This window comes from Perognathus longimembris, chromosome 9 (genome assembly GCF_023159225.1).
Source record: "Perognathus longimembris pacificus isolate PPM17 chromosome 9, ASM2315922v1, whole genome shotgun sequence".
Taxonomy (NCBI): domain Eukaryota; kingdom Metazoa; phylum Chordata; class Mammalia; order Rodentia; family Heteromyidae; genus Perognathus; species Perognathus longimembris.
Window position 1 is genome coordinate 13318676 of NC_063169.1, and position 24356 is coordinate 13343031.

Below are 24356 nucleotides of genomic sequence, written 5' to 3' on the forward strand. Positions count from 1 at the left end.
TACCTCTTTTGTGATTGCCTTTAGCCAAAATTGTTGATCTCTTATCTTCCTGTGATCGCTATACCACTGTGTAGGCATTTCCTATATACTTGATGTGTTGTTACTTTGTAAAAATCTCTGCTCTATTGCTCACTGGTATAGAATCACTGAGCAAGTTACTTGGCCTTGTACCTGTAACATAGAGATGATAATAAAGGCTTGGGCTCCGTCAGTATGTGTCAAGGATTAAGTGCGTTAGTGCACGTAAAATTCAGGGGACAGATTGTGACCCAAGACTCAATAGGCTCTGGTTACCACTGTCAAGGTTATACTCCTTTTCTTGTAATTAGTGTGACATCATTTAAACATGTAAAAGACTTGAGCAGGCTACTAACCAATAGCAAATAAAATGCACTCAGTAAGGATTTTTCACCCAATGGGTGAATCAACCTAAATGAGTCCCTCGCTGTCTACTTGCCATCTTCCTTCTCTCCCTCTCTGGTTTAAGCCAGTTTACTAAATTGGCTTCAGTTCCAGAACTGAGCAATACTTCATTTCAAAAAATGGAATATATGTCCATACTTTACATTTGTTTAGAAAACAGACTCAAGAATCTCTTGCTCAGTCAAATAAGTCAGAATGTCATCTTTTAGTAAAATGGACTGGTTCAGATTCTGATTACAGAATATGCAATGAAGTCTTTTCTATTAAGTGACTTAAGTTGATAACAATACCCTATTTCTTCTTTTTTTGTTTTGCTGATATTGTCTTCTTGAGTTTCATATTTATCTAGGATATCATCCAGGACTCAATCGTGACGTTTCATTCCAGTGATCATGTTTCACCAGTTATTAAAGTTTAGAGTATTGCTACCTCTTTGCTTTCAGTTATTTAATAATTTGTCTTTCTGCCGACTTTATTTCCTACTATAAGGAGAAAATGAGAAATTTTGAATCTTTATCTGTGTTAAAGATAAGGGTCTGCCTTATTTTTATTTTATTTTGTACTTTCTTGAAAGATGATGCAATACTTAGTAGGAAAATAGAAGAGCACATTACTGTATTATCTATCCTTCCTGTCATCTTTTTTTGAACTCTTACTAAGTCTGTTTTTCCCCCTACTTACTCAATCTGGAGCCTTGCATGAGCTATATCCCCAGTACTCTTTTTTGGGGGATGGGGGTCAGTTGTAAGGCTTGAACTCAGGGCCTGGTCATTGTCCCTGAGCTCTTTTTGCTCAAGGTTAGTGCCCTATCACTTTGAGCCATAGCTCCACTTCTGGTTTTTCAGTGGTTAATAGGAAATGGGTCTCATGGGCTTTCAAAGGCTGGCTTTGAATTGTGATTCTCAGCCTTTGAGTAGATAAGATTACAGACACGAGCCAGTGCCCAACTCCCCAGTCTTTAAAAAAAAATTATTTTTTTTTATTTTATTGTTTTTGCGTGTATGCCTGGTCCTGGGACTTGAACTTGGGGCCTAAGTGCTGTTCCTGAGCTTTTTTTGCCCAAGGCTAGTGCTTAAACTATAACTACACTTCTGGCTTTTCAGTGATTAAGTGGAGATAAGAGTTTCATGGATTTTTCTGCCTGAGTTGGCTTCAAACTGAGATCCTCAGATCTCAGCCTCCTAAGTAGCTAAGGTTATAGGCATGAGCCATTGGCAAAAGTGAATTTTGTCTGACTTCTTGGATGCTGGTATAAGGGATGAAAACCATGAAGTACCAATCATTAAACATTAGAGGTTTTCAGGAAGGAAACTCAGAACTGTGTCCTTTTTCTTTTTATTGGTGTACTGTATGTTAAGCATTGATGTGTTTATGTGTTTGGCAGCTCTTATCTGTTTGGTAGAGTATCTGTGTACTTCACTATTCATTTGGTGTTTTCACAAAGACTGTGATGTAACAAAATGATACGCCCTTTTATATCTTTAATATATAAAGTAAGGAATAATTGAATGTGGATCTTACATTTTACTTGTATTTTGATCCACACTGCTTTTTTAAAAATACTTGGCTTTTCTCCCTGACATCAATTGCTTTTTAGAATATGATGTTTGATTATAGAATTAGCTTATTCTTTTGTGAAGATACACTGGATTGCTAGTCATTTTTATATGATCTCAGGTGATATCACCTGTGTAATTTGCTTAAAGATGTTTTGTGTAATTTTATTCATAGTGCTGTTGAGAATTTGGAAAGTGATAGACACTGATGCTTTTGGGAATTTAAGTCTACGTAGAACTTTGTATATGTGTGCATGTGTTTGTGCGTGGGTGCTTGTGTGTGTGCGTGCGTGTATGTGTTTGCCTGTGTGCCCGGCATCATCTATGGCATTAAATCCAGTGCTTGCGCACTGTAGGTAAGAGGTCTCCCACCAAGCCACACCGACAGCCCTTACAGTTATAAGTTTTGAGAAAAGGATCAGAATTGGGTAGAATCTGTATCTTGTCTATGGGGAAATATTTTGGGGTATTTAAATCTTGGCTGAGTCCAGATCTTTCCAGGTTCCAAAGTTTTATTTTCTATTTGTGAAAGATTAGTGCTAGGTGCTTCTAAATTTAGGATTGTTGTTGAGATAACACTCCATTGTTTTACTTTTTACCAACAGGGCATTTATCATAAATTCATTCTAAGTAAATACATGATCTATGGTAACTAATGACCTTTTCAGAATGATAGAGAAATAAACAAAATAATACTAGCTTTTGGTGGCAGGGTAGGGGCAGTGGCAATTCTGCAGATTAATCCCACAGCCTTATACATGGCAGACAAGTATTTTACCACTAAGCCGCCCCTCCCCCACCCCCTTGTAGCTAATATTAACTCTAGATAAGAGTTACTCATTCTGAGTAACTTATTAGACCTATTTTCAGGTTTGTCAGTGTCTTAAAATTGCATAGGTAGAAACCAGATTGCATCTAACAGTCCTCATTTTGTTTATCTCTGTTGGAAGTATCATTTAATTTGGAGTCACTGGTTAATATGCCTCAGTTCTTTAACAGGATGACATAAAAATATTCATCCATTGAAACTTTTTAGACTTGTATTATTCACATTTGTTTATTGCTAAGTAATTTGATTCATTGTAATGGCTATTTTAGGAGGCATTTTCTTATTTAGGAAGGCTAAAAGTTAGTTTAAATAAGTTAGAATTAGTGCTTTAGGAGTTAGCGTGCTAGCCTTTGGCAAAAAGAATCCAGGGACATTGTTCAGCCCTGAGTCCAAGCCCAGGACTGGCAAAATAAATAAGTATAAAATTCAGAATTAGTGCTTTGGGAAAAATGCTGACATTGTATTATGTGAGAAGAGCAAGTTGGGCTGGGGATATAGCCTAGTGGCAAGAGCGCTTGCCTAGTATACATGAAGCCCTGGGTTCGATTCCCCAGCACCACATATACAGAAAATGGCCAGAAGTGGCGCTGTGACTCAAGTGGCAGAGTGCTAGCCTTGAGCAAAAAGAAGCCAGAGACAGTGCTCAGGCCCTGAGTCCAAGGCCCAGGACTGGCAAAAAAAAAAAAAGAAGAGCAAGTTGTAAAAGTGATATTCTGAATCCATAGATAAAAGATTGGGCTATAATGTTAATAGTAATAACCACAGATTAGGTGATTTGTATGCTTTTTAGGTACTTGTCTTAGAATTTTCTAAAATTTTAATTTGTTTAACTTAAAACATATATTTAAATAAACCTTAACAGTTGCCCTAGGCTGGACTTGTGCCTGAGGTGGTAAAGTACCTTTCAATGAACATAATGCTTCACATAACAAATTCTAGTCCCAGTCTGGACTGTAAAACAAAACATTTGCCCATCACGAATTATGGCATGGTAATTTCATGTAACAGATTGTAATATGACAATTGATTGGGAAATGAAATGGGCAGGAGGAAAATACCTGATGCCTCTAAAGTTTATAAAATTAGTTTAGCAATGTAGCTATAATATAAAATGTGTCTAGGTTGTTTGTGTGGGAATTTCCTTTGTTTTAGCTAAAAAATTGTTTAGGTTCATTCTCAAAATATACTCTTTGATTTTTAGGCACTATCCAATTGGTTTGCTATTTGATCTTCTTGCATCGAGTTCAGCTCTTCCTTGGAACATCACAGTACATTTTAAGGTACAGTATAGTATTTCTACGTGTCCCATTTTAAATTTTCTTGTAAAGGTGATGTACAGAGGTGTTACAGTTACATAAATAATGTAATGAGTACATTTCTTTTTAAACAATGTTAACTTCTCCCTCATTTTCACCCACTCCCTCACCCCCCAAGTTGTAAAGTTCATTCCCAACATAGTGATTAGTGAGTATCAGTATTGAATTGATTCACCCTTTGTCTCACTGTCACTGTGATTTCCCTCCCTTCCCCATATCAGATTAATTTACAAGACAAACGGGTCAGAAATCAAAAGCAGTGACACCAGGGAATAAATCAAAGAAGGAAAAAGAAAAAGAAATAAATGTGAACCTCTTGTTTCCATTTCTTGGTGTTCATTTTGATAATTATATATGGTCATATGCATATAGCTATGGAGCCATTGTGATCCTCTCCTAAGAATATCCTCTTTGGATCTCAGTGTGCGAATGCTTAAAGTGCTTTTTCATTAATCATGTCCAAATGTAATTATTTGTCTTTTACTAGCCATTGGATTAACTTGTAGATTTATAGATATCTTCTAGTTACCACATATGAAGGAAATTGTGCAGCCTGTGTTTCTTTGGGTCTGGTTTACTTGCTTAATATAAATTTTTCCAAGTCTAAGAGAGAGTGGAATTTTTTTTTTTAAAGCACAGTTACTACTTTTCCTTTGATATTTTTCTTCTTTTTTTGTGTGTTTTTTTTTTTGTTTTTTTTAGTCAGTCATGGGGATTGAACTCTGGGCCAGAGCTGCTTTTGTTCAAGGCTAGTACTCTTGAGCCACAGAAACATTTCTGGCTTTTTCTGAGTTTTTTCTTTTTATTTCTTTTTGGCCAGTCCTGGGCCTTGGACTCAGGGCCTGAGTACCGTCCCTGGCTTCTTCCCGCTCAAGGCTAGCACTCTGCCACCTGAGCCATGGCGCCCGCCCCTTCTGGCTGTTTTCCATATATGTGGTGCTGGGGCATTGAACCGAGAGCTTCATGTGTAGGAGGCAAGCACTCTTGCCATTAGGCCATATTCCCAGCCCTCTTGAGTTTTTTCTTGAAGAATAAAAGTCTCATAGACTTTCCTGCTTGGGCTGGCTTTGGGCCACCATTCTCAGATCTCAGCCCCCTGAGTAGCTAGGATTATAGATGTGAGCTACCATTGTCTAGCTCCTTTGATACTCTTAGTTCCTAAACGTCCACTAGGATTTGTCTATAAAATATTCTCCAATTTCTTTTCCTATTGGTTGGGTATTAGGGTTTGAACTAGGGTTTCATACTTGCTTGGCTTGCTTGCTCAGTTGGCACTCTACCACTTGTGCTACACCTTCAGCTCTGCAAGTCATATATCTAGTATGGGATTAGAGTACACTTAACAAAACAAATCTTGCAGGGCTGGAAGCATGGCTTAGTGGTAGAGTGTCTGTCTGCCTAGCAAGCATGAGGCCTGAAGTTCAAATACCAGTACTGCAAAACAACAACAGCAACAAAAAACCTCTTCTGATTAAAAAACCAAGACTGAAAAATGGTCAAAGGGTTTGAATAGATATTTCTCTAAAGAAGACATACAGGGCTGAGTGTATGGTTGTAGTAATCCCAGCTACTTGGCAGGTAGACATCTGGAGTAATTGTAGTTGCTAAGCATAATTAGTCATTAAGGAAATTAAAAAATAAGACCATGGCAAGTTACTCCTTCACACCCACTAGATTGATTATATCAAGAATGCATGGATAATAACAAGTTGGAGAGAGGGTGTGTTCTAATTAGAACCTTCACAAAGTAGTGATGGCAATATGCAGCTTCAAGCATTATGTCATGTCCTCAAGTGATTAAATATTGATTTAGCACGTGACCCATTAGTTCTATGCAGTAATGTACCCAAGAGCACTGAAAACATGTTCATACCAAACCCTGTACTTGTATGCTAATAGTTGCTGTTCACAGTGGGCAAAAAGTAGAATTAGCCCAAATGCCCATCAATTGATGAGTGGATAAATAAAATGTATGTCACACCGTGGAACTCCATGATAGTTCTTTCATGAAAAACAATGAATTACTGATGTGTGCTGCCATCTTGAACCCATGTTAGGTGAGTGACAAAAGATTCACAAAACTACATTTGTATTAGATGCCCTGAATAGGCAAATCCTTATATAGTGTTGACATTAGTGCTTTTTAGGGGTGGAGGAAGGCCAGCACAGGAAGCCACTTACACTAATGGGCTTAGAATTTCTTCTTTCTATGATGGATGGTGAAAATGTTATGGGATTAGGTAAGTGTTGAAGGTTGTACCTTGCAATTACAATGAAAACTACTGAAATTGTATTTTTTATCATATAAAAGAGTATTTTTTAGGATAAAAAGACAAGTAACTCCAAAAGCAATACTTGCAAAACCATTTGGTGTAAACCAACTGAACAACTCATGGAATAAGGGAGGAGGTAACAAACAGTACAAGAAATGTACCCAAGGCCTAACATATGAAACTGTAACCTCTCTGTACATCAATTTGACAATAAAATAAATTTTTAAAAAAACTATATTTTTTAAGTTGTCAGTACTGACAACTGGGGCTTGAACTCAAGACCTGGGCTCTATCCCTGAGCCTCTCTGTGCTCAAGGCTAGAGTACTACCACTTGAGCCAGAGTGCCCCTTCTGGCCCATTTCTATTTATGTGGTACTGAGGAATTGAACCCAGGGCTTCATGCATGCTAGACAAGCACTCTACCATGAAGCCACATTTCCAGCCCACCACTTAAAATTTTTTTTTTTAATTTTACTGTGCTGATGCTAGGTCTTGAAGAACTCAGAGCTTCTCTCACTCTGTTGGCTTTCTTGCTCAGAGCTAGCACTCTTATCAATTGAGCCACTTTTGGCCTTTTGCTGGTTACTTGTAGATAGAAGAGTCTTGGATTTTTCTGTCTAGGCTGGCTTTGAACCACAATCCTCAGATCTCAGACACACATAGACACACACACTTTTTTTTTCTTGTTTTTTTTTTTCTTTTTTCTTTTTGGTGCTGGTCTTTGAGCTTGAGCTCAGGGCCTAGACTCTTTTTTTTTTCTCCCTATTTCTTTATTGTCAGAGTGATGTACAGAGGTGTTACAGTTTCATACGTAGGGCAGTGGGTATATTTCTTATCCAACAGGACCTAGACTCTTATCACTGAACTTTCTTGTTAAAGCAAGGCTAGCACTCTACCACTTGAACCACAGTTCCACTTCAGGCTCTTTTGGTAACTAGAGACAAGAGTCTCATGGACTTCCTTCCTGGCCTTGCTTTGAACCATGATTTCAGATCTTAGCTTCCTGTGTAGTTTGGATTACAAGGATTCTAGGCATGAGCCACCAATGCCAGGCTAAGATAGTTCTTTAATAACACCTCCAGGACATTTCTGTACCTTAAGCAGGATAAATTTAGTTACTACATTGTTTATTATTAAATTATTCAATTATTTTGTTTGAGAATTTAGAAAACCTCATCTGGATATGTAATAATTAAACTGGTGATAATAAATTACAAGGAGCAAATTTTGAAAAGTGACTTAACAGGGATTAAGGGAACACTATAAATTGGTGGCAGAAGTCAAAAGACAATGATAAAGTGCTATGAAATGCAGAAAATGGCAAGTAGTAAATATGAAAGATTCATTCTTGTTCATTCAGGTTCCTGTGGTTCACTCCTCTAATCCTGAGAGTTGTAGTTCAAAGCAAGCTCAAGCAGGAAAATCTGAAAGACTCTTTTTTTGGTTTGGTTTTGTTTCTTTGCCAGAACTGGGGCTTGAACTCAGGGCCTGAGCACTGTCCCTGGCTTCTTTTTGCTCAAGGCTAGCACTCTACCACTTGAGCTACAGCGCCACTTCGGCTTTTTCTGTGTATGTGGTGCTGAGGAATTGAACCCAGGGCTTCATGTATATGAGACTACCACTTTACCACTAGGCCATATTCCCAGCCCCCTGAGAGACTCTTATCTCTAATTAACTACCAAGAAGTAGGAAGTGAAGCTGTGGCTCAAGTGCCAGTCATAAGCAAAAAGATCAGGAACAGTCCCTAGGCCTTGGGTTCAAGCCCCAGTACTGGCACACAACAGGGAAAATAGATGGAAAACTGGCAGAAGACTCTACATAAATTACCAATAACCATATGAAAAGACATTCAACATTTCAAGTTATCAGGAAAATGTTAAACTACAGTTTAAACTCACTATCATGACGAAAAGACTGACAGAACTGTTTGAGGACATGGAACCACAGTTGTTAATATTGTTGGTGGGAGTTTACAATTATATCATCACTTGGAAAGATGGTTTTGAAATTTTACAGTCTTGTTAAACATTCTCACTTCAACTATGGTCCAACATTTCTTTTTGGAAGGAGGAAGGCAGTACTGGAGCTTGAACTCAGGGCCTGGGATTTGTCCTTGGCTTTTAGGTTCAAGGCTGGTATTCTACCACTTGAACCATGGTTCCACTTGTAGCTTTTTTCTGCCCTGGGCTGGCTTCAAATCTTGATCTTCACCTTCCTGAAATAGCTAAGGTTACAGGCATGAGTCACTGGGTATAGCCCAACATTTTGTTTTCCATCTGTGTAATCTAGAAAGATGAAAACATGTCTACAGAAACTTAACTACTAATATTCACTGCAGCTTTATTAATAGCTAAAACCTGGAAATAATCCCAATATGTAGTAACAGATTTTCTTTTTTTTAATAAACAGATTGTGATGTTTTCATTCAGCATTGTACAACTTGTCAACAAAACGGAACTAATTACTGATAGGTGCAAATAACATGAATCTCAAACACTGCTAAGTGGAAGATGAGAGATTATACAAGAATTCATGTGAATTTCTATTTATGTGAGATTTAGCGTAAACAATTCTAATATTTGGTGCTTCAAATCATATCAATGATTGGTTGGAGTGGCAACTAGGGAGCTGATGACCAAGGACACATAGTAAATAACTTGGTGATGGGAGGAGGAAGTGGTGGCAGCAATAGTGGTAGTGGTGGTTGTTTTGTTTTTTTCCCCCCATACCTTGTTTGGGCTGACAGTTACTCTACCAAAAGTCAACTATTTTCTTGAAATTCCTGCTTCATTTCATGTGAATCAGACAAATTTGTTAAGACATTTAGGAACAAGTTATGATCTCTGCCTTACTTACTTAATTAAAGGGAAGACTGAGCATTGGTGCCAGTTACAGAGATTTTTAGAAACTATCAGTAGATGTACAGGAAGAGGGTTTTTACAAAGAGGGGGTGTTGTTAAAGGAGTGAATTCCAGACATGTTAAGGTATAAATGCAATAGAGGCAGATTAGATATAGAAGAAAGGGAAGATGGAGGGTATGAATCATTGGTTTTACAGATTTCTACAGGGCCCTGTGTTGTGGGAAATATATTGTCAAGAGGTGATCATTAGTCTGTGTTATAGTGGTAGGTAACTTTATTCAAGGTGAGTATATGGAATGAAAAAGTGAAGTCCTAGGCTAGAAACCTTAAAAATAGCAATATTTGGGGCTGGGAATATGGCCTAGTGGTAAAGTGCTCGCCTCATATACATGAAGCCCTGGGTTCAATTCCCCAGAGCCACATATATAGAAAATGGCCAGAAGTGGCGCTGTGGCTCAAGTGGCAGAGTACTAGCCTTGAGCAAAAAGAAGCCAGAGACAGTGCTCAGGCCCTGAGTCCAAGCCCCAGGACTGGCAACAAAAAGCAAAAACAAAACAAATTAAAAATAGCAATATTTAATGAATGGCCTTAGAATTGGCAAAAGTGGCTGAAAATAGAAAAAGGAACATGGGAAATTTGGTTAACACAAGAATGTGTGGATGACGGCTTCATGGAGTATGTATATTCAGCTGTTAAGATGGTTGGCATCTATTTTAAACAGATACTGTTGACCTTGGAAAGAACAGTTGAAGTGAGGGTAGCAGAGGACTGCAGAGGATTAATGAGGCCTTGGTGATCTTAAAGGTTGAATGTAAATGCGAGGTTTTAGGTGAAGAAGAGGGAAGGGATTTGGTTTTAGTTTTGAATATCAGTTTTAAGTTTGAAACAAGAGGAAAAATAGCTAATGATACTATTGTGGAAAGGGAAGGAAATTGACCTGGGTTCAAAGACTTAGCAGTTGGGATTTAGCAAACAGGATGAGACATTTCCCATAGATTGTAATAGGAAATAAGGAGACAACTGATTTAGGTAACTTTGCAGCTTGCATCATGGCAGAACTCGAAAATGGAAGAAAACCAAAAAATGTTCATTTTTATTTTGGTTCACTGAGTTTTAGCATTGTTTAATTAATTTCTATTATATTCTTCTATGTGTATGTGTCTATCCTATCTAATTTATTGGTGCTAGGGATTGAACCCGAGGCCATTCCACATGTTAGGCAATCACTTGAGCCATCTCCCTAGCTTTATAATATAGTCTTTCTCATTGTAAAAATTATACTTAGAAAGAAATACTTTAAAAATCCCTCCCTTCCCATTATGTGTCCATACAACTATATAGTGCTGGGACTTTAAAAAGAATTATATTAAAATGAAGCTTTTTGATTATGGCTTTATTTTTCTGTGTAATAGGTGGGGAACATCCAGTCCTCTGTCTCAATCACTTGGTACATGACGTGGGAATAGATAACATGTTTCTTTCTGGCTGCTGATGGCCTGTATGACCTTGAGTGATATTATAAATATGCAAATAGCCCTTACAGAAATGATTCCCTTCCTGGAGTGCTAATCTACTATTGGAGGTGACTTAGTAAAAAAACAACATTGATGTTTATTTCCAACTACTGGATGTTTAATCAGGTGTTTGTGTGTGGGGGGGGAGGGCGGAGGAAGAGTCCATGTTCATTTGGTCCTGGGACTTGAGTTTGGTGCCTGGGTACTGTCTCTGAGGGTTTTTTGCTCAAGTCTAGCACTCTGCCACTTACGTTACAGCTATACTTCCGGCCTTTTGATGGTTAATTGTATATAAGAGTCTCATGGACTTTCCTGTTGAGGCTGGCTTTGAACCCTGATCCTTGGATCTCAGCCTCCTGAGTAGTTGGGACTACTGGCATGAGCCGTGGGTGCCAGGTTTTTTTGGGGGAAGGGGGTGTGCCAGTTGTGGAGCTTGAACTCAGGGCCTCTAGCTTTTATGCTCAAGATTGTCACTCCCACTCAAACTACACCTCCACTGTTTTTGGCTTTTTCTTGGAGATAGAAGAATCTCACAGACTTTGTTTAAGATGGCTCTGAACTGTGATAATCAGAATTTAGCTTCTTGAGTAGCTAGGATAACAGGCATGAGCCACTGGTACCTGTATAGGTGAGTTGAAATACACCTTTTTTTGGTTCTGTTGCCTGAGTTCTTTGAGTTTGCAATACGGTGGATGCAATAGGATGAATGTTCCCACCTTCTTGTTTTTGCTTACCGTGTAAGCAGTTTCAGTTTCAGTTTAATGGTGGCCAATTATCTCTTATGTATATTCCAGGCAGTCTGGATAAACATTTTAATTAAATGACATTTTTAATAGTACTATTGAACTTAATGGAACCTTTCAAATGACTTTGGTATAAATGAAATTAGGATTAGTTTGTCATGCATCTGATTTAGATTAATGGAAGGGAGTAAACTTAGTGTCAAATTCACCATCTTTACAAGAATTTGTTTGGGTTGAAAAGATAGGCACTTATAAACAATGGCTAATGCACAGTAGAAAGGAGTAAAAGTGTGATGAATCAAGGATCTGTTTGTAATTTCATTGTGAAGTTTAAAAAAAAAAAGGGACTTTCTACTTCCACCTCCAGTTAATCATGGAAAGGGAGGCTTTAGCTGAGGTATCTGTCACTAATTCAACTGCTTTGTTTTGGCTGCACAAGCATATCTCTTGTGTTTTGTTTTGTTTTTTCTTCCCTCTCACATCTCCTGAGTTCATGTCATTAATGCCACTAGATGTAGGGCTTCTTTTGAAGCATAGGGGTACACAACTGTTTGCACATACCCAACCCCAACAGTACTGGTTTTTGAACTCAAGAGTCTCATGGTTGGTACGCAAGTGTTCTACCACTTAAGTCATGTCCCTTGTCCTATTATCTGTACTCTCATAATAGACTTATCTTGCTATAAAGCTGGTCATTTATAATTGTCAGCTGTTCATTATAGGAATCAGATATTTGTTAAGCTTGTAGGAAAACAGGAAAGTACTTTGTGGTTACATGAGCCACTTGCCTAAGTAGCTTAGTCTTAAGTTACTATGAGGCTAAAGAAAAGTTTCTCTTCATGTTTTGCAGCCATTGTTTTGAGAAATCAACTCCTTTTTGTCATACTCATGTGCATATACCGAGTTTTAAGAAATTAAAACAATACTTAAAAGGACACATAGTTCAAATTATCTGAAAAGGTAACTTACTTTGGGATACAAAAATTCCTATTTGCACAAAACTTTAAAATCAAAATGGAGAGTTGTATACTATATGGAAGGGTATTTTAGACTTTAATTTTCATTTACTTCTCCCTTCCTCCTCCCGTAATACTAGGGATTGTGCTCAGGGCCTTGCTTGCCAAGCAGTGGAGCAGGTGTTCTACCATATGAACCACATGCCTCTCCTTAGACATTATTACTTTTTTATTCTTTGCAGTCCAGTGGATTGAATCTGGGGCTTCATGCCTCATAAGCAAGTGGTCTGCCACTGAGTTATACCCCCAACCTAAGACTTTATTGACAAAAATTATATATTTATGTTTTATACTTGAAAGCCATTATACCAAAGTTAACATTTTCTGGATATTGTTAAAAGTTGTATTTCCAAAGTTAACATTTTCTGGATATTGTTAAAAGTTGTATTTCACATAAATAAATTCAGTGAAGATGTTCATTTAGAAGTTGAATTGCAGTCTTGAAATGGAAGGCCCTTTAACTTAAATAGAAATAATTATAGTACTAATTCATTTGAATATAAGTTAATATACTTGTAATGTATTATAAATGAAGTCATAGGAAACAAATTCAGCTATTTGACTATTTTTTCTTATTTTTATTTAGTTTTGAATTTTTGTGCTATTGGGGTTTGAACTGTTCTTCAGCTCAGTTAAAAACTATGTTTTAGAGTCTCATTGAATAGTAAACTCTACATAATCAAAAATATAATAAAAATTAATTTTTGTACAGCTTACTTTTTATTTCCTGTCTTATGGTAACAAATGAAAGTGGTCAGGAACATTATTGTACAAGTGTTTGTACATATGATTTCATTTGTCTATTTATTTATTGCCAGTTCTGGGGCTTGGACTTAGGACCTGTACACTGTCTCTGAGCTTCTTTTGCTCAAGGCTAGCACTCTACCAGTTGAGCCACAGCACCACTTCTGGCTCTAACGTGGTACTGAAGAATTGAACCCAGAACATCATGCATGCTAGGCACATTTCCAGCCTTCATTTCTTTTAGATTAAAAACCTAGCTGTAGAATACTGTGGCAAATTGTAGATTGTATTTCCAAAGAATTTGTATCGTTTTTACATTCCTACCATCAGTGTGTGAGAGTTCCATTCCATGTCCTTTCAAACCCTTGGAAATGGCTGGGTTGTGGTGGTGCATGCCTGTAATATTTGGTAGGCTAAGGAAAGGGGGTTATGAGATCAAGGCCAGCAAGTGAGTTCCAGATCCAGGCTATATCACTATATAGCCTGTATCAAAACTACAACTAAAACAATGTCCTGTCTCAGTGAAACAATCCCCTTGGTATGGTCAGTTGAAAAACTATTTCCCTTCATTATCTGTGTTGTTATAAGCATAGATAAGAATTACTTGGGAAAAGTAAAAATTTTTCCACATAGATAATTTTTTTTTTTTTTTTTTGGTGGTCCTGGGGATTGAACTCAAGCCCTGGGCACTGTCCCTTAGCCTCTTTTGCTCAAGACTAGTGTTTTACCACTTGAGCCACAGCACCCCATCTGGCCTTTTTGAGTAGTTTATTGGAGTCTCATGAGGACTTTTCTGCCCAGGCTGGCTTTGAACTGCATTCACCAGATCTCAGCCTCCGGAGTAGCTAGGATTACAGGAGTGAGCCATCTGTGCCTGGCATGATTTTTAAGTTAATTAAAATTTTTGTATGGTGAAAGATGGTTTGCTATAAATGTTGGAGCAGCTAATTTTGTATTGTATAATTGTTTTAACATGTTTTTTTTCCTTTGATAAGAGTTTTCCAGAAAAGGACCTTCTTCACTGTCCATCTAAAGATGCAATTGAAGCTCATTTTATGTCTTGTATGAAAGAAGCTGATGCTTTAAAGCATAAAAGTCAAGTAATTAATGAAATGCAGAAAAAAGATCACAAGCAGCTTTGGATGGGACTACAAAATGGTAACTATTGCAGTGTATAATGTCAGAATATTGTCTTATAAAATACGATGAAACAAATTTACACATTTAAAATAGATGGCACAAGTTAATTCTGTCCTCCACGACCAAATTAGCACACTACGCACTTTTTTTTTTTTTTTTTTTTTTTGCCAGTCCTGGGGCTTGAACTCCGGGCCTGACCACTGTCTCTGGCTTCTTTTTGCTCAAAGCTAGCACTCTGCCACTTGAGCCACAGCGCACCTCTGGCTGTTTTCTATATGTGTGGTGCTGGGAAATCGAACCCAGGGCTTCATGTGTATGAGGCAAGCACTCTTGCCAGTAGGCCATATTCCCAGCCCACTAGGTACTTTTTATTATCCGTGTGTGTGTGTGTGTGTGTGTGTGTGTGTGTGTGTGTGTGTGTGTGTGTGTGTTTTTATATCCTTCCAGTGCATTTTCTAATTACTTAACCCAGGACTTAAAAACAGATAAACTTGTGTTTAGCTTTTAGTTCGGGAAGCATTATATCACAACATGTGTTAGTGGTCGTTGGTACATCATTCCACATCTCGGTCTCTGTTGGTAACAGTCCCTTATGTGGATGTTATTCATTGTTACCCACAGACAGTAAAACATGTAATTGTGTTGGCTTGTTTCAGTTGACATTTTATAAAAATTCACAATTGGAAAGAAGGACTGGGTGCTGGTGGCTCATACCTATAATCCTAGCTGTTTAGGAGGCTGAGATCTGAAGATCACAGTTTGAAGCCAGCTACAGTAGGAAAGTCTATTAGTATTTCTGGTTAACCAGCAAAAAGCTGGAAATAGAGCTGTGGCTCAAGTGGTAGATATGTGTGAGCCTTCAGCATAAGAAATAGTGTCCAGGCCTCTAGGACTACTAAAACAATGAAAAAGAAGAATCATAAGAAATATGAAAACACAACTAAGAACCAGCAATAACGTTAGAAGTGAAATTTGAATATACAGCAATGGGAACATAGCTGACTTTGGGGAGTATTGATCTAGCAGCCAGAAGACCAGTGTGAAGGAGAATTATTTACATAAAATAAGAGTATAGTTGTGACAGGATTATTTCCAGCAAGAGGAGCTCTTTATGTTCGCTTTAACGAAACTCCCACAGATACCTCATGGCATTGAAGAAACAAATAATAAAATGTTGGAAATGGAATCATTGAAGTATTTCACTTCACCTTGGCATAGGAAAGGTGTTTTCCCATTTTTTAATTTGTTAGGATATTACAATGATCAACTTTTTTTTTTTTTTTTTTTTGCCAGTCCTGGGGCTTGAACTCAGGGCCTGAGCATTGTCCCTGGCTTCTTTTTGTTGAAGGCTAGCTAGCACTATATACCTCTTTAGCCACAGCACCACTTGCGGCTTTTTCTGTTTATGTGGTACTGAGGAATCGAACCCAAGACTTCACATATGCTAGGCAACTACTCTATTGCTAAGCCACATTCCCTGACCCATAATTATCAACTTTTAATTCATTGTTTCTAATGTTTTAAATCACTCCACACTTGGCCTTGATTTCCCCAAACGTATTTATAGTGTCATTATTTACTATAAATAGCATGGATTTTTAATGTTTTGAAAAAAAATTAAAAGACTATTGAATCATACTATCCTCTACTGATCACTCTACAAAATTTGAGTTTGTATGGTCTTTTCCATTCTACTGTGGTACAAAGTTAGAACATCCTTTAATTTGTATTTGGCCAGAGAGCCTAATTTACTAGAAATTCTTGAACTTCATGACAGTCACAGGTACATAAGTACCAAATCAAAGAAGTGTTTGTTGTTAGCAGTATTAAACTTCATTATGGTGACCTCAGTAGTACAAAAGGCACAAAATTAGTGCCATGTACTATAAATTACATTTTCTCATTTCTTTGATTTATATTTCTTAGATTTGATCAATGTGACATGGAGTTCCTTGCTTCTTCCCTGTGCTGGTCCTGGGGCTTGAACTCAGGCCTTGAGCACTGTCTCTGAGCTCCTTTGCTCAAGAATGGTGAGTGTTCTACCACTTGAGCCACCGCTCCACTTCTGGCTTTTTGATGTTTAATTTAGTATAAGAGTCTCAAAGACTTTCCTGCCGAGGCTGGCTTTGAACCTTGATCCTCAGCCTACTGAGTAGCTAGGATTACAGGCTTAAGCTACCAGCACACAGCTTAGTTTCACATTTATTTAGTGCTTTATTTTCATAATAGTTATCTTCAGTATATAGTATGGTCTTCAAGTGTTTAAAAAAATGAATGTCAGTTCCTTTATTATAGTTCTCATGTCACCAGAAAACAGTAAGAACAGTTTTTATAAACAGTGAAAAATGGTGTAATAGTTGTGGAAATTCCTTGTTTGAATTTATGATTCTGTCTGTAAGAGTTTTCAAAAGAATTTCTTAGTGTAAAGTCAAAGATAGTTCACCTTTGTTAATTTGTTATAATCAAGACAAAATAGATGGTAATTTGATTTTACTCAGTACTGCACCTGTAGAATATAACAACTAAACAGAAATTTCAAGAAGTTTTGAATTCTTTCAAATGCTAATTATAATTTCTGAAGCTCTCTGGAGGTGAAATAAGAAAAGCTTATGAAACCAAGAAAACTCATTTAAGACATACCGTGCCTTTCAGGATTTGTTGTGGGTTTTCATTTTAGATATAAAAATATTCAACCTCTCAGTGAAACAGCCACAAGAAAGAAAGTAGCATTTTTTTATTTCTGAGGCAGTTGTCACTACTAGTGCAAGCTATTTTCTACTTAATGTCAAATTGTTTTGAGCTAGAAAATTGAGGAAACCATTAAAAGAATTTTTTTAACCTAATGACTTATTTTTTGTTCCTATGTTTGAGTACGTATTTTTAAAAATTGAAAGAAATCTTAAGTTCCATGTATTTGCAAATAAAGGCGAAGTTTGACCATTTAATATGTTAAAATGTACATTATTTTTAGTGTATGTTGGTTTTACTTTGAATTAATTTTTTATTTTTTGCCAGTCCTGGGATTTCAACTCATGGCCTGGGCACTGGCCCTGAGCTTCTTTTGCTCAAGGCTAGCACTCTGCCACTTGAGCCACAGCAGCACCACTTCATCCTTTTCTGTTCATGTGGTACTGAGGAATTGAACCCAGGGCTTCATGCATGTTAGGCAACACTCCACCACTAAGCCATATTCTCAGCCCTTTGAATTAATTAAAAAAATTTATCTATGCCATGCCATTTTATTTTTGAGAAAGGTTCTCAGTGTTCAGTTCACACTGGCCTTGAAGTCTTCAACCTGTCACAGTGTAACCACTCGAGGTGCACATGTGTACATACACCACCACCACCACCACCACCACCACCACCACCACCACCACCACCATTCCCCTTCCACTCTGGCTTTTTGCTGGTTAACTGGAGATAAGAGATTCATGAACTTTTCTGCTGAGGCTACCTTCAAACTGCTATCCTTGGATCTCAGCCTCCCAAGTAGCTAGGATTTTAGGTATGGGCCACCAATGTCCACCTGGTGATTGATAATTATTTTTTTCAAATTTACTTCGAAAGACCTTTGGATGAATAGTTACCATTTGTTTCTCTCCACCCTCCTTTTTTCTGAGCAGGATTTAGGCAGAATATAATAAGTAACTTGCCAAAAATAACTGTAATGTCATATAAAAACTGCCAAAACATAAACTTAATGCATCTACTGCCTGTATGTGTCTGTTTTTAAGCCAGTCCTGGGCCTTGAACTCAGGGCCTGAGCACTGCACTGGCCATTTTCTATATATGTGGTGCTGAGGAATCAAACCCAGGGCTTCATGTATACGAACGAGGCAAGCATTCTTGCCACTAGGCCATATTCCCAGCCCTGTATATGTACCTTAAAGCTACCATTACTATGATTTTGTTAGTGTCAACTAATCTAGTTGTAGGTACTCTGGGAGATTCCTTTTATTATTGAGTAAAACTGTCAGTAGGAGGCATAAGAACTTGTCCTGAACCTTTCGTCTCCTTGAAAGATGGATATTTGGTAAGTGTGTTCATTTGTACATGTGTGTATATATACCTGTGCATGTGCCAGTTCTGGGTTTTGAACTAAGGGCCTAGGTACTGTCCCTTAGGTTTTTGTTCAAGGCTAGTTGTGCTACCACTTGCCACAGCTCCATTTCTGGGTTTTTAGGTGGTTAATTGGAGATAAGGGTCTTTCCAAGTTGGTTTTGAACTATGATCATCAGATCTCAACCTTTGAGTAGCTAGGATTACAAGTGTGGGCCACCATTGCCCAGCACCAAAAGGTTTTGCTTTGCTATTAATTGCAGGGCTAGGGCTATAGAATTCCAATTTCTATTTGCTTGTTTTTGTTTTTTTTGTTGTTGTTGTTTTTTTGAGACTTTTTTCAGCAGTCCTTAAACTTCTCATCTCTTTGCCTCTGGCTTCTCATTGCTGAGTTTATAAACATGGCCACCATGCCTGGGCTCAAGAATCCCAATTTTTCATGTTTTCCTGATTTTAATTGCTCTCTAAATAATGTCAGTAGATGAACTTGGATATGAATAAAACAAGTCTAATAGTAGAGTATGTGCTGTAATATTGAGATGAACTGAAACTTTGGACCTGCTTCCCTGTGAGAGACAGTTAATTCTGATGAGTGTAAAAAGTATTTTTTAAAATAAATATATTCTTGGATTCTGGGTAAGCTAGTAAGTTGCTTCAAAACAGGATATAGGTGGCTCAAGTGGTAGAGTGCTAGCCTTGAGCACGAAGGGGCTCAGGGACAGAGCCCAGGCCCTGAGTTCAAGCCCCAGGACTGGCAAAAAAAAACAACAAAGTACAAACAGGGTATAGGAAAGGAAAAAGTACACTTTCAAATCAGATAGGGGATTTGGATTCAGAATATATAAAGAACTCTTACAAACTCCAGCCTGAAGACAAAGGATTTGATAGCCAGATGATACATGAAAATACCAGTAAGCACTTGTGAAGATATTCAGCAGTGTTTAGTCATTAGGAAAAATGCAAATCAAAACCACAGTGAGTTGCTTCTTCATGTTGACCAAGGAGACTAATCAAAAAGACAAAAAATAATTAGTGATAGCAGTGATGTGTCCATATTGGAACTTTTTGCATTGCTGATGGGAATGGAAATTGGTTTAGTCATTTTGGGAAACATCGTTACTATATAGCAGTTAAACAGAGTTGCCATATGACCCAGCAGTTCTACTCCTGTGCACTACCCAAGTAAATTAAAGCTAGATCTTCATACAAAAATGTGGACACTAATATTCTTTGTGAATGTGCAGATGTTTGTAAGCTGCTGGATAAAACAGTATTGTAACTCCTTACTATGAAGTGCTTATTTTTTCATAAAAACAAGAAATTTCTTATATATGCTATAACAAGATTGAGCTTTGAAAACATCATGCCTAACGGGGGAAACAAATGGGAAATGCCATACATTATGCGACCACATATTATTATGAACTGTTCTGAACTCTGAATTCTTTTTGTTTTAAACCACGAAATTGTGGAATTTAGTAGTTGAGATTTCTACTGTTAGATAGTAGTGTAGATTTTTATCTTAGTAAAGTTTTTGTGAACCCAAAACATTAAAATAAAAAAAAAGATCAGTTTGAGGTCAAGCCTCTAATTAAGAGTTTACAGGGTCAATTCCATGTCTCTTTCAAAAACCTTCACTGCTTTTATATTTAGTGCTTGGTTAATTAGTCTGCAAGTACATAATATCTTGATTTTTTTTTCTTTTCTACTGGTTCTGGCTAACATTGGTATCATTTAAATTCATGTGTTTTAAGTTAGCATTAGGAGAAGAACCAGGAGCCAGAGATCTCTGTCTCTCTGTGTCCGTGTCTGTCTGTCTCTCTCTCTGTGTCTCTGTCTCTGTCTGTCTGTCTCTCTTTCTCTTTCTTTCTCTCTCGTTGGTTGTGGGGCTTGAACTCAGGGCCTGAGCTTCTTCACTCAAGGTATAGTGCTCTAACACTTTGAGCCACAGTGGCACTTTCAATTTTCAGATCGTTAATTGGAGATAAGAGTCTCGTGGACTTTCTGCCCAGGCTGGCTTTGAATCATGATCCTCAGATCTCAGCTTCCTGAGTAGCTAGGATTATAGGCGTGAGCTACTGGCACCCAGATTAGGATTCTAAGGAAAAATGCCTTAATATGTAAAGAAAATGACTTAGAAACACTAATGTATAAATGATAAGGGAGATGTTTCAACCATCATGTCTTCATATGGGGTATTCCATTAAAAAGTTCATTCATGTAATTTATATCATTTCAGACAGATTTGACCAATTTTGGGCCATCAACCGGAAACTCATGGAATACCCTGCAGAAGAAAATGGATTTCGTTATATCCCCTTTAGAATATATCAGGTAGGACATAACACTTTGAAAAAGTACTTTTGCTGTTTTTATTTTGAAACAGGGTTTCATATGTTCGGGCTGACCTCAGACTCCAGCCTCCATTTCCCAAGTGCAAGCATGGACCACCGAGTCCAGAGAAAATTACTCATTTTTGAAAACCTCAGATGCTGTAGTTCACTACTCTTGGTCTCCTGGTAACGAATAATACTAGGGTTTTCAGAACTGTCATTTTGGAGGTAATCAAATTGGGCATTGCAGTGACAAACCCAATATTTGTCCTATATAGAGTTGCTGCTAATTATGGTAACTTTCTGTGATTGCTGATTTACCTACTTGCTACAATTTATTTGTAATCCCTGAGTTAATACTCGAAGCATTTTGAAGGTTTTCATAGATGTGCAGAATAGTAAAGTAATTGATTTGCCTGGTGAGGACCAACCTGAGGTTGAATAAAGCAACACTGCCATGATACTGAAAATAAATCTCCTTTTCATAGTCTATTTTGTGCTGTTTTAGTGTTTTTTTTTTTGTGCTGGTTTTTCCTGTTTAAATGAATTCCAAGCATTGTGCTGTTCTTAGGCAGAAATACATAAAGCATAGTTATGTGCTGATAGGGTATTGAACATGTGACTTACAAGGTTCACAAAAACATAGCCCCCTACTTCACCTTGGTGCAGTGGTTCAGTATTTGTAAAGTCCATGTTTTTTGTATTTACATGATATAACTATTACAGATATAGGGGCTAGGAGGTAGAATATGAGTGTGTGGTTGAAAATGGTTTGGTTGGTTTTGAGACAGGATCGTGCTGTGTAGCATGGGCTGCCTTGGCCTCCTGGTTGCTGGGTTTCATGTGTGTGCCACCTGGCCCAACTCGAGAGTGTTTTCTTTTTATTTAAATAAAATTCTACCATTAGAAAATGGAAAAGTAGAGAGTTCTTAAAATTTGCTTGAACAGACCTGGCTGGCCGATTGAGATTGTCTTAGAGCAGAATTGCCTGGTGCCTGATGTTTCCTTTGTATAGGAGGTTGGGCAGTTTCTCCTTCGGCATAGAGTCTGAGATCTTCATTTATTCTCGGTTGACTAATATAACTTTCTCTTGGCTCTACACTCTTCCCCCTTTGTTTCTTATTTGAATTTAAATAGAATTTTAGAAGTGTGAATTGTGAGGAAATATGGAAGTTTAAGAGCTATAGCTTTTACTAATTTACCATTTTCTAGCTTTCTTCATTTCTCTTATTTTGCATGTTTGAATCTTTATTTATGCCCTGAGCAAAAGAAGATGAGCTCTATATTCATTTTTCCTAATCGTATGATCTAAAAGTGACATCATATTTTACTTGTTAATTTCTGATTGGTGTGTATGGTTAAGATACTTTGTTATCAAATGTAGTCATTTATACAGCATTTTGAGTAGTCAACATACTCTCATTTTTTTTCTTAACAAGAATCATCTGACTTAAAATATGAGGAAACTAAGATCAAAGATTTTGTATCATTTGCACTTGATTATACAAATGAAAATTTCAAGAACGAAATCCAGACCTAGTTCTGGAATATCAAAGTTTAGAGTGTTTCCAAAACATAATAATCAAAAGTTGATATGAAACTTGAAAGCACGTGATTGCTGTTATTCTCTAAGACAGACTTTTTATACAGCTGTTGGAAAACTGTTCCTTTCATCTGTAATATGTTATCATGGGCACAAAATTACTATAATCAAGTCACAGAATTGCAATGATAAAAGTTAAATTCATCAGCTCTCTAGAGAAACAGACCATGTTTCTGTCATTTACATAACAGTTTGGTTTGGTGTGTGAGTTTCAGGTTTGTGTTCCTGAAATCCAGGTGCTTCAGTATGAGCCAGTATTCTAGAAATGAGGTTAATGACAGGAAGTGTTTCAGAAATATAACCAAAATCTTATTTAGAAAATAGATCTAAGCAGATGGTGATTTATAAGGTTACCTGTCAAGAAGATAAATACAAAATGGCAATGAAATCTTTAGCCATTACTATTTACATTTTGTAATAAAATTAGGCATATGTCATTTCCATTTCCTGATACCTCAAGAAATATAATGCAATACATAGGCCATTTTTCAGCATTTCACCATTGTTTGTTCTACTGAAAAAGATTTTCTCTGGAAACAGTAAAATGTAAATCCTCCCATGGACAAAACTTATTTTTCTTGTGTCCTATAGATGTTTTCAGACTTTGTCTTAGTCAATAATTTGCTTGGTGTTAATGTGTTTAATGTAAAACTTACACACCTTTAAAAAAGAAGTAGGTAAATTGAAGCCTGTAGGTGGCAGCCCAACACAGCAAGTTTTGGATGCCCTTACTGAGTAAGCTACTACTCAGATCTGTTTAGGTTTAATTACTTTGAGAATTGTTTTTTTGTTTTTTTTCCAATGGAAGCAACTATTACATTTTTCACTTGATCATTACTATTGGTCTCTTTGTTATGCACTATTATTGTTTTATTATTAATTAATTGACATTAGTATTGATAATCTAGTAATTATAAGAGCGATTATTATTATTATTTTTTTTTTTGGTTCCAGTTCTGAGGCTTGAACTCAGGGTCTCTTGCTTAACTATTTTGCTCAAGATATGGTGATCTACCACTTTGCCACACTTTCAATTTCCAGCTCTTTGCTGGTTAATTAGAGATAAGATTCTCTTGGATTTCTCTGTCCAGGCTAATTGCAATCTGGGATCCTTAGATCTCAGCTTCTTTGAATAGTTAAGATGACAGGTGTGATCTACCAGTGCCTGGCAGAGAAGAGCTAGTATTTGAATTAGATTGTGTAACGTGTAATTATCTTTTTATATTTTAAATTTTTCGTTTCCTTAGTTTTTTTCTCTCTTGTGTCATAACCTTTCACTTGAGTCTTCAGTTTTCACACCTGTCAAGCTTTTTATTATATTTTCTCTGTGGCTTCCTAAATTCATTCAGCCTTGTTTGCTTCTAATAGAGAAAATTCCTGAGCACAAAGTAAAAACATAACGACCTCCCTTTAATGTGAGTTTAGTTATATAGAAGAAAGTATTTTAAAGTTTATTTTCTCACTACTATTGTCCCTTATATTTTAAAGCACTGTAGATCACAGTTAATGTGAGACCCTGTGCAATATTGTCAACATTAGTATCAAATGCCAGGTATAACTTGTACCTTAGGACAGGTTCATTGGTTCTCTATGCAGTAGCAATTCGATGCTTAGTTCCTGTCCAAAAAATGTTCATTCCTTCAGCCTAATTCAGAATTATCTAAGGTCCAGATTAACTTCTTTATGTCCTATTATATATTTATTTCAGTTCTTTTTAGGGTAGAGTGACAGTCTCTAGAATATTTCTTAGGATGATCATTCAACCTATTGACAATTTCAGGTTTCAGAAATCTGCTTAATCATTTATCTATTTCAGTAGTGAAAACGACTAATTTTTTCCTGTTCTTCTCATAAATGATTTTCATATACCATGCCAAAACACACAACACCTGTCTGGTAAGAACAGAATTACTAGGCTTTGATTCTTAGTAGTGGTTCCTTCTT

The 24356-nt window shown here is 37.0% G+C and overlaps 1 protein-coding gene across 2 annotated transcripts in view; it reads left to right on the top strand.

Moving 5' to 3' along the window:
* The window catches only part of Atg5 (autophagy related 5), a 72326-nt gene that overhangs the window by 20987 nt on the left and 26983 nt on the right, over positions 1 to 24356 (top strand). For both annotated transcript variants that reach the window (XM_048353752.1, XM_048353753.1), the window contains 3 exons: positions 4010 to 4088; positions 14273 to 14435; positions 20716 to 20810. In XM_048353752.1, coding sequence (XP_048209709.1) covers positions 4010 to 4088; positions 14273 to 14435; positions 20716 to 20810 — 337 coding nt within the window. The remainder of the gene's footprint in view (positions 1 to 4009; positions 4089 to 14272; positions 14436 to 20715; positions 20811 to 24356) is intronic.